The 15,940-nt window shown below is 39.5% G+C and overlaps 1 protein-coding gene across 14 annotated transcripts in view; it reads left to right on the plus strand.

Moving 5' to 3' along the window:
• Positions 1-15,940, plus strand: part of ATP2B1 (ATPase plasma membrane Ca2+ transporting 1) — a 128,874-nt gene that overhangs the window by 74,481 nt on the left and 38,453 nt on the right. For all 14 annotated transcript variants that reach the window (XM_043546333.1, XM_037885341.2, XM_037885326.2 and 11 more), the window contains exons 3-7: positions 4,629-4,826; positions 8,467-8,721; positions 8,803-8,928; positions 11,705-11,842; positions 15,574-15,612. In XM_043546333.1, the coding sequence (XP_043402268.1) occupies positions 4,629-4,826; positions 8,467-8,721; positions 8,803-8,928; positions 11,705-11,842; positions 15,574-15,612 (756 nt within the window). The remainder of the gene's footprint in view (positions 1-4,628; positions 4,827-8,466; positions 8,722-8,802; positions 8,929-11,704; positions 11,843-15,573; positions 15,613-15,940) is intronic.

Raw genomic sequence — 15,940 nt, forward strand, 5'->3', positions numbered from 1 at the left:
CCCGGCAAAAGCATCATACAGACAGAGAGAGCCTTTGTTTCTCCCCTCACTCCAGCTTTGAAAGTATCTTGTCTCCTCATTGGTCATTTTGGTCAGGTGCCAGCGAGGTTATCCTAGCGTCTTAACCCTTTACAGGTGAAAGGGTTTTTCCTCTGACCAGGAGGGATTTAAAGGTGTTTACCCTTCCCTTTATATTTATGACAGGCCCCAGGCCTCTGTGTGTGTGTGTGGGGGAGGCCTGGCTTGGGGGGCTGTGGGGAACTGCCCCCCAGCACTCACCAGCGGCATGGCTGGGGCCGGGTTGCTGCACTTCCCACTGCCAGTGAGTGCAGGCCCAGCCCTGCTGCAGTCGTATCGGGAGTGGGGGCGGAGCAGGGTGGGAAGAGGTGGGACTGGGGCCGATATTGCACCTTTTGCTGCTCTGGCGGTGCTTCCCCCATGTGTCCCGATATTTTGTCTATTTCATCTGGTCACCCTATGCTGGTGTCCACACACTGTTAGGCTGGGATGAGCTCAGCACACAGATCTAAGAATGTGGTCTTTCATGTGTGAAAGTTCTGCAGCTGTTCATAGTCCTAAACCTGCATTACAATGCAATCCCATCATCAGTGCTCATTTTTCAGACCCAGAAGTGGTTCCTCCATCTGCAACTGCTCTGTGAATGCCACCAGCAACCTTGAATTAGTTTTTTTCATTGTTTCTCAGCAAACTGTTAAAGACATCCTCACTTCCCCATTTGTTGCAGTATTTCCTGCAGGTCTGCAAGTACAGGAGAATCATACGTACATCCTGTCTTTGCATATTCATGAGAATAGTTCAGAGCTCTGTGGGTTCTGTGCTTCTGTCAGGGATAGCAAAGACGGAGAATTGCCAAAAGAGTTTGGGATTTTTTTTTGAAAAAATGATGGGATATGGATGATCTGATGAGATGGAGGAATTGTAGGCTGGGAACTTCACCCCTAGGTCCCAGATATCCTGGACATCCTTATTCTACCGCAACTCACTGTGAAAATTCCCAAAAGGTATTGCTCCAGATGATGGGCATGTGGAAAGCTGGGATACCCACCTGTGGTGTTCTGCATTTTGTATCAACACATTCCCAGTATACATTCGCCCTAGTGATATACAAACTTTGGCTGCTGCAAGTTACATCAGTGTAGAGCTGCTGAAGTTATAGAGTAGACCTGAGCTAAATCCTGGGTGAATATGTCTGTCCCATTGGGAATTTCATTTGGTTTTGATGGCTATTCAGAAGTGTAACGGTGGATTAGATCATTCATGATGTAGTAGGAACTTGACATGTTCAGAAAGCTGTAACAGAGCAATCAAGGAGCACTACCGAATGGCCATACCTAGGTGAAACAATGGGATTGCTACCTCCAGGGCCTCTACTTTTGAATGGTTTAAGAGTAACAGCCGTGTTAGTCTGTATTCGCAAAAAGTAAAGGAGTAGTTGTGGCACCTTAGAGACTAACCAATTTATTTGAGCATAAGCTTTCGTGAGCTACAGCTCACTTCATCGGATGCATCCGATGAAGTGAGCTATAGCTCACGAAAGCTTATGCTCAAATAAATTGGTTAGTCTCTAAGGTGCCACAAGTATTCCTTTACTTTTGAATGGACTCTTCATGGAAATCAGCCCCCACCCCCTCCACCATCTATCTGGAATTCCTACTGGTCTGCTCATATGGCTAGGAGAGCTGTAGTAGGTTTTTTTTTTTTTCTGTGTTACCAAAGAGGGACAGATACTCTTTTAAAAGGTGGACTTCTCTAAAGATGCAGTATCCTCACAAGAACAGAAGACGCCGCTAGAAGGAGTGGAGGCAGGCCTCTCTCAAAGGATTTAGACCAAATTCAGGGACTTGCAAAAAGTGAGAGATCCCACTGAGGAGGATTGTGTTGAAGAGTTTCCGTAAATTGATAACTTTTATGCTTTTAAGAGTAAAATGTGGGGGTGAGAAATATTTTTGTAAGTCTGTTTCCTTACTTTAATATCCCACTGTCCCTGATGGGTGTAATTCAGAACCAGATTACTCACAACCAGGCAAACTCTAGAGGGAACACGTCTAAGCAACTAAAGGAGCAGGGAGGAGGGGGACACCCTGACATTAGCATCCCTCTTCTCTCCCCCACCTCCCTTTTGCACAGCAAGCAGGAGGCTCCTGGGAGCAGCTCCAAGGCAGAGGGCAGGAGCAGCACATGGCAGTGCGGGGAGGGACAGCTGAACTGCAGGCAATTGATAGCCTGCTGGGCGGCTGCTGCACAGAGAATTTAGGGGAACGGGGAGCTGATGGGGGGGGGGTGTGTGTGCTGCCGGTCCACCCTGGTTCCAAGCCCCTACCAGCTAGCTGCAATGGGCTGCTCTTCCTGTAAGTAGTGGACAAAGCAGGCAGCTGCCAAACGACATTATAAGGGAGCAGTGTGCAACTTTAAACGAGCATGTTCCCTAATGGATCAGCAACATAACAAAACGTTAACTGGGATGACTTTTTAAGTTACTGTATTGGGGTTTGGCCTACTCACCTGTGTTTTGGCCTTTTCAGTTCAGTCATGAAGCAGTCCCCTGGTGATTATCTTGCTTTTTCGGGAAGTGTTAGTGATATTGCTCACTATCATAGGGGTGGTGCCATTAATTCAGCCGGCACCTTGTGTGTTTGCACTAGCATACTGAGAATGCAAGCCACAACTTGAATGTCGTATTGCTACTTATATGTGGACTTTTGAGTTACTCAACTTACAGATAGTGACATGTTTGACTTATGGATGTTGTTGGGATACTGTTAAAAGCAACTAAATATTAAGGCCCTAAAATGGAGACATCCCTTCAAAATACAACATTCAAAATTTTTCCTGTGAAGTTTTTTTTTGTAGTGATTCCCAAACAAAACCGGACATAGAATAAAAAGCCCTTTGAAACCCTGTTTAAAGACTATAAGAAACGTTGACAGAAAAGGGTAATTATGTTTTCCATAACTCCCCACAAACCCCCACCACCACCACCACCACCCCTGCAGGGGTAGAATAGGATAACCTACTGAATGATACCAAAAATATAAAAATGAATTGCTAAGGGTACAATTAAAAGCTCTGATAACTATATGTTAATGATTTGTAACTGGATAGTGAATGAGTTTGTATGAGCAAACACTTATGCCAAGGCTTTGCTAGCATAAGTGTGGTTTTGCCAATTCTTTTGCATAGAATTGCTGATTTTCTTAAAATGATTCTATTGCAAAACAGAACAAAGGTAATGTGCTGGAAGTTTTGAGGTCAAAACACAAACGTGAAATCGCAAGAAGCATTTTAGTGGGATGACCCAGTAACAGGGTAACACAAAACATGATCTAAAAAAATGCAGAAGTTATGTAAATTGAAGCTTGCACATGTGTAGTGTACTGGTTACATAAAGTGTGATGTGCTGAAAAGCTGATTGGAGAAAAATTCAGTAATATGGAATGTGAAAATGTAAAATAATCCGAGTGAACGTGGCTCATATTGAAGAAATACTGAACCAGAAACTGAAGGATAGGAACGAGGGACCAGACCAAGGGATCCGAGGAGGTGACAACCATCATGAGCTCCCTGTATGATTTGAAGTGGCCAAAAGGGCTAATGTGATCCTGAGATGCACAGACAGGGGAATCTCAAGTAGGAGTAGAGGGCTTATTTTACCTTTTTGTATTTGGCGCTGGTGCAACCACTGCTGGAATACGGTGTTCAATTCTAGTACCTACAATTCAAGAAGGATGTTGATAAATTGGAGACGGTTCAGAGAAGAGCCATGAGAATGATTAAAGGACTAGAAAACCTACCGTATAGTGAAAGACTCAAGGAGCTACATCTATTTAGTTTATCAAAGAGAAGGTTAAGGGGTGACTTGATTAGGGTAGAAATATGGGAACAAATATTTAATAATGGATTCTTCAGTCTAGCAGAGAAAGGTAAAACACAATCCAATGGCTGTAAATTGAAGTTAGAGAAACTCAGCCTGGAAATAAGGTATAAATTTTTAATCAGTGAGAATAGTTAACCATTGGTACAAGTTACTGAGGTTTGTAGTGGATTCCCCATCACTGACTAGTTTAATATCAAGATTGGATCTTTTTCTAAAAGATATACTCTAGGAATTATTTTGGGGAAGTTCTATGGCCTATGTTATACAGGAGGTCAGACTAGATCATAATGGTCTTTTCTGGCCTTAGTAGCTATGAAATGTAGGAGAACTTCTCGGTGCCCCACAGTGTGGTAGTTGGAGCTCCCTACCAGTTCAGTCTTATCTATTGTCTGGCATAAATATATGTTCAGATACTGTAACAGACGACAATTCTCTCTTAAATGGTATAAAAAAGGCAGAAATAGATTAAGCCTAAATTGGGTGGATTTGTCATTCAGTTTCCTACTTTTTTAACCCCAATAACTTAAAGATTACGTTGTATTATGTAAGAATCATCCTTGAAAGTATTTAATATACAGTATCATGCTGTATTCCTACCTGTTAAATTAGCTGTGGTTGTAGACAGTGACGCTTCTGGCTTATACAGAGTTTCATGAATGGGAAATGCGTATGATTATAAAAAACCAAACGCTGAAATTGACTTTTTTTTTTTTTTTTTTTTTTAAATATTTAGGTCTAAGTGGAAATCCAGCAGATATAGAGAGAAGAGAAGCAGTGTTTGGGAAGAACTTTATACCTCCTAAAAAGCCAAAAACATTTCTTCAGTTAGTATGGGAAGCACTACAGGATGTTACCCTAATTATATTAGAAATTGCAGCCATAATATCGTTGGGCCTTTCTTTTTACCAGCCTCCAGGAGGGAATGAAGCTGGTAAGTAAACCTTAAAGCAAGAAATATTTAATATATGTAAATTGCAGTGTTGTGAAACTTCAGTTGTAAATTTTACATAAGATCAATTTTAATCAGCCAATGGAAACCAAGAACATTTTCATTCGAAGTAATTTTGCTTGCTTTCCATTTCACTTCTCTACTGGGATAACACTAGCATAAAAAACCAGGTGCATTGGTTGCATTTAAAATAGCAATTCCAATAGTATTCTGTGTAGATAGTCACATTTGACTGTGAAGTGGTGATATACACAAGCTTTAATATTTCAAGTGAGGTATAAGCAGCAGGAGCTCCTGGACTCTTCAAAAGTAAACAGCCCACACAGTTCATGTTTTCATGCAATGAAATGCAAATGAATATTTAGCTTTTCTTTCTTGAAGAGTGTGAATAAACAGAATTGTTTCCAGATAGTGTTCACCAGGTGTTTTTTTTTCCCTCCCCCACTGGGAGTTGGCATATCTAGTAGTCTTCTGTTTCTCATTTGTAAATGATAATTAACACTGTCTTTGATCCTCCATTTCAGAAACGAAAAGGTTCTGTCTGTACAGTCACTCAAACTATCAGTTTAAAAACTTCAGCACCTGCTTTGGATCAGGCCTTCAGTGAGGGTTTTTGTTTGGGTTTTTTGGACAAATATAAAGGAGGCTTCTTTGCTTTGACAAGTTGAAGCTAGAATGCAAAGAAGTGTTGACTAAATAAAAATGGACACACAGGTGTTTCCAGTCTGGTGCTCTTTCACCCCATTCCCAGACATCTTTCATGAGGTTGTAGAAGCTGACCCAGCCATCAAGACAAAGTGAAACCCTATCCAGGCTGCATAGGTAACTTGTAGCAAGAACTCTGCTGTTCTTCTCAAGTTCAGTTTGGACGTTCTAGTTCTTGTGACTAATGTGACCACAGGTCTGAGTCACCAAGCCCTTTTCTCCACTGTTAAAGAATCTTCTAAAACCCTTCAGACCTAAGGGAGACAACCAGATGACCTGACTGAATTTGAGTAACTCTTGCTGTTTCAGAAACTAGCATAAATATCAGCTAAACAGAATTGTTGGGAGTATAGCTCAAGGATCACTTTATAGCCGGGTGGATTTCTTTAAATAAAATCGATTTTAATCATGATTTAAATCAACAAGCAGGATGCATTGATTTAAATCAATTTAAATCATTTTGTATTTGTACTTTAGTTTTTCTGAAAGGTTGATTCTCATTAGTTGTAAGCATTAACACGTGTTGATTTGCAATTAATTATAGCCTTTACACTAAATTTAGTGTTTTGCTAACCAAGAGGATATCTGTACACATTTATTTTAAGCAATCATGTTGCTTAATTTACGTCTGAATTTTACTTGGATTCTTTATTTTTAAATATATTATAAATGGTGAGTAATTAAATTCTTATTTACAAGAGTTTTTTTTCATTTGATTTGTGTTGAGCTCTGGATGAAAATGCAAATTAAATACATTTTCAGATTCCTTTTTTTTTTTTTTTTTTTTTTTTGCCTTAGATAAATATAACAAATGTGATGGGTGGCTACATAAGAAAAAGTGATCAAAGTTAACAGAATATTGTTTTGCATTTAAAACTAACTGATTTATAAAACTAAAAAGTGTTAACTGTAGTTAGTGAAGAGAACTGATTATTTCTGGTCACATCCTTAAAGATTTTAAAACTAGTAGATCTCATCTTTTCACACCTAACTCTTTTATTCATAGAGGGAAAGAGGAAAACCAACTTTCCTGGGTTTTTTTTTTCCAACTCCCAATTGATTTCTTAACTTTGAATGTACTAGCCATTGAACTGAACTAGCTGAATAAACAGAAATGAAGAAAACTTTCTCCGTACCTTCAGAAGAGGCTACTGCTATCAAGAGCTGGCATAGCATTTCACCAGGCTTTGGTTCCAGGTGCTTAGCCAGTGCCTTCTACCAACTCAGTGATTTGACTTTTTCTCTAAAAGTTGGCAGCAAACACATATACTGATAAATGTTTAATTTAAGTTATTTTTAATAGATTTTAATAAGTTTATCCCGTAACATAATTTATCAGTTTCAAATTTAATTGTGAATAGATTTAACTTAAATTTTTATTTTAATAAAATTTTTTTATTTTTAAAAATAAAATCCAATTTAAAAAAAATCCTGTTTTTGTTTAATGGTTTTTATCCGCCCTACCTCATGCTATTGATATAATGGTCAGTTGCTAAATCAAAGCTTTTAAGAGTAACTCCTATTTTGCTTTTGTTGTTACAACTTCTGAAATAGTCAAAGCAGTCCTCCAGAATTCTGCAGATCATCCAGATACTACTCCTACTGTTGCCAATTTGGATGGCAGAATTTAGTAACTGTTCCAATTATAAATCCAAAATAAGTTTCACAACCACCTTTTACAGCTTGTTTAGAAGCACTGTTGTTGAAGTACTAGCCAGAGTTTCTTGAAATTTTCAAACTAAAATTTTTGTCAAAGCATGGCTTTTGTTTTTATGGTTCAAAATTTGAAGGAAAATCCACTGTTGCAGCCTTTGCCTCTACTGTAACATTTGGGGTGGGGGAGCATTTCTTCATGTAAACAGAAGTTAAAAGCATTGTCTGCTCTGGAAGACTCGAGGTGGTTCAGAAAACTAGAAATTAATTCTAGATTGAAAACATGCCAATTTTTGTAGTTTCAGTATCTCATCTTATTCTGTTCAGGACTGGAAAAAATATACCAGGTAATGCTTGTAGTCAAACAAGACCGTGGTGAAGATCCACCAGCGAGGTCAAGAGAAACATTGGGAGAGATCAGCTTCCATGCAGCACATAGCTGTTGAGATAGGGAGAGTACTAGGGTTTTCTGACAAGATGGTGGTGTTGGAACCGTCTCAGGGGCTCATCTTTTGAATAAGCCTCTAGCTACTAACTATCTGGCACACTTAAAGCTCCACATCGTTTTAGCTGCTGGAACAGAGAGGGATTTTTTTCTTCCTTTCCTGCCTAGAGCCTCTTCCTAACTGTTTTGGGAAGATGAGAGGGAGACTGAAAAGGGAGGTTAAATATCCGCTCTTCTGGTACTGCACTTCACATCCTGTTGAGGAGGGGAGGAAAGGTCTCCGTTCCTCTGGATCTTCCCCCAGCTGCTCAGAGCTTTCTCCAGCCAGCCAGAAGAGTGAAACAGGTGTTCTTCTGTTTCACTACTGGCAGAGTTCTGAATAGTAGTAGGGCAACTGACCAAAATCTTGTCACTGAGCAGCTGCTGGGTAAAAGTGAACAAAGATGATTTGCTGGAGCTGGATAGCTGTTACCTTTGCAGTGATAAGGACCCTTAAAAGTTTTCAGACTTAAGCACCTAACTCCAGATATCTAAATAAATGGTCTGATATTTTTAAACTGCTGAGCACCTATATTTCCCACTGAAATCCTTCTTTGCCGTCCTGAGTTTCTGAACTACACTACTTCACTCATAAGATCCTACTTGTTTCTGCTCTCTCTTCTAATCTCTGAATGAGACATTGACCAGCTTTAATTTAAGTCTTTCTTAGGAAATCCTGTTACCAGACTAAAGTCAGTGTAAATGTATTCTTTGTGAAAGTTCATATGGATTACAAAGGAGTCTGTTTTTGAACTTTAAAAAAGTCTTTATTTCTTACAGTATGTGGAGCAGTGACTGTTGGTGAAGAAGAGGAGGAAGGTGAAACAGGTTGGATTGAAGGAGCTGCAATCCTTTTATCTGTAGTTTGTGTGGTATTGGTAACAGCTTTCAATGACTGGAGTAAAGAGAAACAATTTAGGGGGCTGCAGAGCCGCATCGAACAAGAACAGAAGTTCACTGTCATCAGGGGTGGACAAGTTATCCAAATACCAGTAGCTGACATAATTGTTGGGGATATTGCGCAAGTAAAATATGGTGAATATATATTTAACTCAATTATTTGACTTTATTAATAGTGTGTTTCAAGTTTGCAGTTTTTAATGCTCTGTATTTTAGGTGATCTTCTGCCAGCTGATGGTGTACTTATTCAAGGAAATGACCTTAAAATTGATGAAAGCTCATTGACTGGAGAATCAGATCAGGTTAAGAAGACTTTGGATAAAGATCCTATGATGCTGTCAGGTGTGTGAATATTAATATTTAATTCATCGAATGGAGTAGTTGATACTAAGTTATAACTGACCCTGGAACTTGTGTATTTCTAGAATTCTGGTTTGCCTTCCTACTGGATCCAATGACCCTGCTGAGGGCTTGTGCTATCGGGACTCTGCCATCAGAGGCAATGCCTAATAAGTCTGTATATATTCGCTCTTCTCACCTGCAAAGTGACTTGCAAAAGACACTTCTAAAAATGGGCCGTCCTGTTCTCATTTATGATATGTAAACCAGACTGAAAGCTTATATTAGAAAGCTTTTTGAGGTTTGTCTTTGAAATACCAGCAATATCAAGTCTGGTCAGGTCTTGGTTTTGTTGGAGGATTTGTTGGATGGCACACTTTATTAATGTTATCCATTCACAATGTTAACCAAGGAAGCTAAATGTGTAAAACAAAACCGAAACACTGTAAAAATGCCTTCAGCTTTGTCTCTTGTACCTTTTGTCATTTCTTGAGTATTCTACTCAGCATAATCTCAGGGCAGACAATATGAAATTTCCAATGCAAAGCACAAGCATAGACACAATGTTTTGGCAGGGGAGAGAGGAGAACCTTTTAGCTCTATATTCTACATAAGTATGTTCAGCTTTTTAAAAGTGGCCTGTAAAGAAGAGAACATTGTGTTATGATTATAAGAAGCACATGGGATCTTTTTCAGGGAAGAAGGCAATATGCTGCATTTATTGAGAATACAGCAGTTAGCATATGTTTTTCAGTCCCGTCCCCCCCCCCCCCCCCCCCCCCACCTGGCAGTTGAGGGTTATAGTTACCTATCCAGAGTCTGGATCAATCTAGTGGCCAGTCAGATTGGTTGCAGAGGGGAACTGGGCTCTGCTGGTTGTGATCCAATGCTCCTGGAGTTGTGGCAAAATGAACCCAAAGTCCCATGGCCAAGCATCCTGTTCTTATAGTCCGTCCGTCCCCCCCGTTGAAGTCTTTGGATTTTGCTGTCAGTTTGTGACTGGTTACTCCTTAATTGGTGTTAACTTTTGATGTTACCATTCCAAAACACCTCGGAGCGGGTCATCCTGTCCTGGTTTTGATTTTATCAGTTGTCTTGTCTTTAGGGATGTCAGCCTCCACCTCAGGGTCGTCAGTCTGCTCTTCCTCACTTATGGATGTGCTTGATGGTTCTCTGGTGTGCTTAAGTTTCTTCACTCCTCCTTCCTTGACCATCTGACTTTAACAATGGCCTTCACACCTTATCTTTTCCTGATGCATACATTACTCGTTCACACAAACAGTCTTTTACAGAGACCTTCAGACAGGATAAAAATTACACAATTTAGTTTGCAGTGCGTACAAGAAGCCAGACCTTATAGCAAATACTGTAATGAAATCTTATCCTAAAACAAAAGGGTGACCATAATCAGTCATAAGGATTGTTCTGGCCTATCCCTGCCTTAACATCAGTACAGACACTGGCAGTCTGTCAGATGCATTTCTACCGATGTCCCAGAGGGTAATTCCTTTCTGCTATTCAAAAAGGGTGGCTGGCAGGATGATCAAATCATACATTAATTCTTATAGTACAAATATAAAATCTTGCTCCTACAATTGTACCTCACCACTTAACAACAGAAGTGGCTGAGGCTTGATAATTTTCTTTACATTATTTTTTAGTCCCTACAACGTAGCTAGCTGGGGAGACGTTTTTTCTAGTAGTTGGAACAAAGGAGGAAGACAATTCTTGGATTCACAGTTCTGCCAGTTTGCAGTGTTGCTCTGGCCAAATCACTTAACATTTGCTTCAGTTTCCCATATTTACAAACTCAAATCTTGCTTACCTCTCAGGACTAGTGGAACACTTAACTGTTTGTAAAGCACTCTGAAATTCCTGGGTTAAGTTTTTGAGAATGTCTGAGTAATTGACCGTGGGGAGGTGTAAAAAAAAAAAAAAAAAAAAAAATACTAGGATGTAGTAATTATCCCAAAACAATATACTTCTAAATCCAGCAAATTTAGTTTTGACTATGAAAAAAAATTGAACACGTTAAGATATGGAAATGACTAACTTATAAACGTTCATAGTTTCAGATGAAGGTAAATTGATTTTTAAAGACGGACTAAACTCTTAATTTTTTCTATTGTGCAGAGTTGTTTTGGATACCCTAACTATCTTTCTATACCTTAACATATCTGGATTTTTTAAATTTAGCCCCAACTCTAAATTGCTTAGTTTCATAATGACTGGTTTTGAGATAAGTGATATCCCCTAGGGTATTTTATCCTAAACTGCTGATATGTACTCTTAGACAAAGTATTTTAAAATACGTTAAGAATATAATTTATTTTGCTGTCAAGACAGTGTTTACTCGTTAAGAGCTTGCCTTGTCTCTGATTGTACAGTTGTAATATTAATGCTAGCTTTTTAACTAATTTTGTTGGCAAGTAGCTTACATAAGAATGTGACTCTTTAAATTCATTGCAGGATTAAGCAGAATGAAAGCCTGGTCTGTGAACGGGAGAGTTTCTTTTAAAACAAGTTGGAATAGCAGAAAAAAGTGCGGGAAAATGCCTAATGCATTTTCAGATTGCCCTAGCATCCAATTAGAACAGTGTGTTTAAACTTTTCTACAATTTTAAACACAAACCAACGGATCATATATAATTTAAGTATTTAGTGACTCTTCTATTGAAAACGACAACAAAAAAACCCCCATAACATTTGATTTTATTGCTTTGTTAGCTAGCTACTTTTACACTTACTGGGAAAAGTATTAAGATGTACTCTGTTTCAGGTACCCATGTGATGGAAGGCTCTGGAAGAATGGTAGTTACTGCTGTAGGTGTGAACTCTCAAACTGGAATTATATTTACCTTACTTGGGGCTGGAGTAGATGATGAAGAGAAAGAGAAGGAGAAAAAGGACAAGAAAAGTAAGCACTGAAATTTTAAATGGCTGAAAAATGTAATATTAGAATTCTTTAAAGTTTATGTTCTCCTATCCTGTTGGTACTGTTTGGCAAGGTCAATCAGATTGCAATGGCCTGTGCAGAGCACCTGTTCCCATGTAATGTCTTGCAGCCAAAAATGTTTCAACATGGCATCTACTTCTTCTCAAGAAGACAAATCAATGGAGAACAGCTCTTTGGAAAAAGTTGTCTTACTCCTTATACTCCATGTGACTCTTTCCATAACTTCAGTTCTGGCAACTGGCTATTGGAACTAAGTAGTACCAGAGATAAACATGAGGAATCCTAGAAGAGGGCCTTAATCATTACATTACTCACTAAAAAATGTTTTTCCAGGAAGTTGGGAAGGACCTGAAGCAAAATATTCCTTCCATAATAATCTATATAAATTCTTATGGGGATGATACTCTGGTTTAGGATCTCTGCCAAAGGCTAATTATATTTCTTCCTATCTTAAATAATTCCATGTTCCTTTTGAGGTACACAACTCCATATTTTATCCCAGAAACATCCCCAGAACTTAAAAGGTGGGCCAGGTTACTATGGCAAAACAGTAGCTGAAAGTATGGTTGGCAATTACAGTTCTTTTGGAACCTTTTATGGTAGCTCAGCACACAGAGTATCTTTTTCTCCTCTTAACCCTGTCTTTTCTTACTCCTATTAGAAATCAACAAAGGCTTCAGGTAAAGCAGGCCAATTCTTTATATTTAAGAAAAACCAAACAAGTGTTGACCCCTTGGAATGGAGTTAATGCATCTGTTCCCTTCCTCCTTCAATGCTATCTTTTTAACACAGACTTTCTGATATAATTCACATTAGCCAAAGCAGACAAAGAACAAGACAGCCCTTTTGGCAAGTAGCGCTCTTTTGTTCAATATTGACTTGTCCCTATATATAATCTGAGTGCACTTTCAAAAACAAAGAACATCTTTATTTCTCATAAATCTGGAAACAGCTCTCTGAATTCATTCATAATGCAAAACTGCAGAGAAATCCTCAGCCTAGTTATGAGGATTCAAAAATCATGAAGACCGTGTGTTAAAGGTTTTTATTTTGTAGCTTAAGTGTCAACCTGGGTACCTTTCCAGTTTCAGACAATAACCATTTATCAAGTTAGCATTTGTTGTGGAAATAAAGGTCAACTTAACTAAAGTCATGGCCCCCTCCCAAGCAAAGAGAATAGTCGAGGCAATAACCTAGAATACATATTTAAGCAGCATGGACTGGATGTCAGCCTTTGTCTGGCACATACTGATTGCTGTGGTGAGTCTTTCTCCTACCCAGATACATTTAGGCTTATAGTAGAAACTATGCTGTATGGCCTATTGAATTAGACTAGAAACCAGACTGAAGTAATCAGTGCGGGGTTTTCTCTGCAGAAAACATAACTACTTCTGTCAAAGGTAGTACTGGAAGCCTATTCAAACTGGCTTTTGTGTCATTGCATATCAGTTTTCAGTTAAAAATGCTTTATTTAGTTGCTTTGTTTCCGTCCTGATTAAAACGTTTTTTATATGTAAAAGCTATAGAAATGTAGTTCAGCCTTGTATTCAGATCTGTAAATGGGTTGCCTTAAACTAGGAGTGTCCAAATTTTGGTCCTTCAGGGCAAATCGTAAGAAAATGTGCACTTTTGTTCCCTGATAGCTCCTCCTCCCCCCCCAGTGTGAGTGGACGAGTGAAGAGCAAAGCAGCCTCTGACCTGCTGCTCATTTAAGAGGGGAGCCACTTTTTGGAGAGCTGGAACTGAGTAGCCTTCACAATAGGAGCTGGGGGGAGTACGGGGGGAAAGGAAGCAAGCAGCTGGTGCAGGAGATGCTGGCGCTTTCAGGAAAGGGCAATAGGAAGAGAGGTGGGAGCAGCAGTGGTGGTCCCACAGAAAAAGATAGCAGTTGCAGCAATTGATCTTAGGATCTTGATCTTGCCCCTTCTGCAGCTGACTTCTAGGAAGGCTGAGGTGGTTTTCCTAACACGAAACAGTATGTGAAACTATCCAGATTTGACATAGTTGCCCAGGTGGCCACTTCGTGGCAGTTTATCATTAATGGGTATCCACAAAGGTTTTTGGCATTCTCTTATATAGCAAGTGACCAGACACAAAACTGTTACTCAGAAGTCTGCCATGTCTATGTAGACAGGACATTAAGAAATAAGACTGTCCTAACAGATACCTCCTGGAAAGGGAAGGTCATTGGAAGTTTTTAAGAACAGGTTAGAAAAACACCTGTCAGAGATGGTCTAGAAGGATAATACTTAGTCCTGCCACAGTGCATGGGACTAGACTAGATAACGTATCGAGGTCCCTTCCAGTCCTACATTTGTGATTCTAAATATCAAAATACGTATGTATTTGAGTCTTTATTCTCTCATCTGCAGTGTTGTTAAAACATTGCCAAAACTGAAACCACAGATTTAGTAGTTACCTCCCTGCTCAGGTTTCAGCTATGCTGCAAAGCTTTGTAGCATAGATATGTTAGGTAGGGGTGTGGGGGGGGGGGGGGGGGGTAGTTAAAAATCACATTGCCTAGCTGACATAGCTATGCTTGCGAAACTCCCAGTTTTTTCAACAGGGTGCTTCTGTCAGCATAATTAATGGCATTCATGGGAGGTGTTTAGCTATGCTGGGAGAATTCCTGTCAGTTTATGCTGCATCTCCATTAGGTGGCTATGCTGGCATACCTACACCAGTATAGCTGTGCTGGTGAGGCATCTGTAGTGTAAAAAAGTCCTAGTTCTGGTGCTGTAACAGTCTAACAGGTACTCCTGGGGGAGTTCTGTGCCACTGCGCAATGCAGAATTTTGCAGAAATTAATGTTCGTGCAGAATTTCCTTTTCTGCACAGAAATGGGCTGCAGTGCTGCTGGCCTCCCTCACACAAAGACACTGCGGGGGGGACGGGGAGGGAGCTAGAGGGTTCCTGGTAGCTGCAGTTCCCTGCACGCTCTGGGGAAAGGAGACAGTGGTACACAGGAAACTCCACACAAGCCTGGGATCTAGCATCAGACTGTTTCTTGCTCTTGATCCCTGGGCTCTGAGGGGTAGGGAGAGTGGATGTCTGGGCTGGGGAGGGGGGCACAGCTGGGCTTTGGGTGGTGGGGGCGGGGGGTGTATCTGGGCAAGGGGGACCCTGCAGCTGGGCTCTGAGGGGAGAGGGGGTGCAGATATCTGGGGGAATTTTTGGGTCTGTATTGTTAGACATACTTGCTGACAAGTATTTTGAAATAAATTACCAAAATAATTGAAACTGGTGTGAATATGTAGTGTTATTTTGACAAATACAATTTGCAGAATTTTGAAATACTGTACACAGAAAAAAAAATGTGCTAAATTTTTAATTTTTTGGCACAGAATTTCCCTAGGAGTAAACAGGTGGAGACTGAACTTCAAAACAGGAACATCTAAGCTACCTCTTTTGCTGAGATATGCAAGTCTAACCTAACGTTGCTATTTATACTTAAAGATGATTAACCCGTAGCTTGATGGCTCCATTATAAAACAAAAATTATACAAGTTACTTTTCCTCCTAGGTATCCAGTCAAATTTCCTACATTTAAATTGAAGTTAATTAATATGAGAAATAAGCAACCATAGGTCACAGAAATAATACGTGAGAAATCTTTTTTTTTATGCTTGTATATTAGAGAGAGAGAGAGATGGAGCTTGAAAATTACAGTTCCTTGTTTTTGTTTCTGACAGGTAAAAAACAAGATGGAGCTGTTGAGAACCGTAACAAAGGTAAGTATTTAATAAAAAACAAAACATTTGTTTTTGTATAGGTGTCTATTATAGAAAATAAAGAGTTTGTGTATCTTAATCTGCCTCACCTATATACAGTAGTTTAAGTTTAAATATTATAGATCTAGGTAAATGTTGCCAGAACCTAATTCAGAAATGCAAATATGAAATGTCCCTTATGCTTAAAATCAAAAGTTGCAAACGTTAAGACCCACATTTTCCAACTTCACCCCAAATTTTCAAACAGTGTCCAATGTTAAATTCCAAAAAGCCTTGGCTAAACATCTAAATAGAAGTGACCTGAGCCCATGTAGGTCACGTAGCATTC

This window comes from Chelonia mydas, chromosome 1 (genome assembly GCF_015237465.2).
Source record: "Chelonia mydas isolate rCheMyd1 chromosome 1, rCheMyd1.pri.v2, whole genome shotgun sequence".
NCBI lineage: Eukaryota > Metazoa > Chordata > Testudines > Cheloniidae > Chelonia > Chelonia mydas.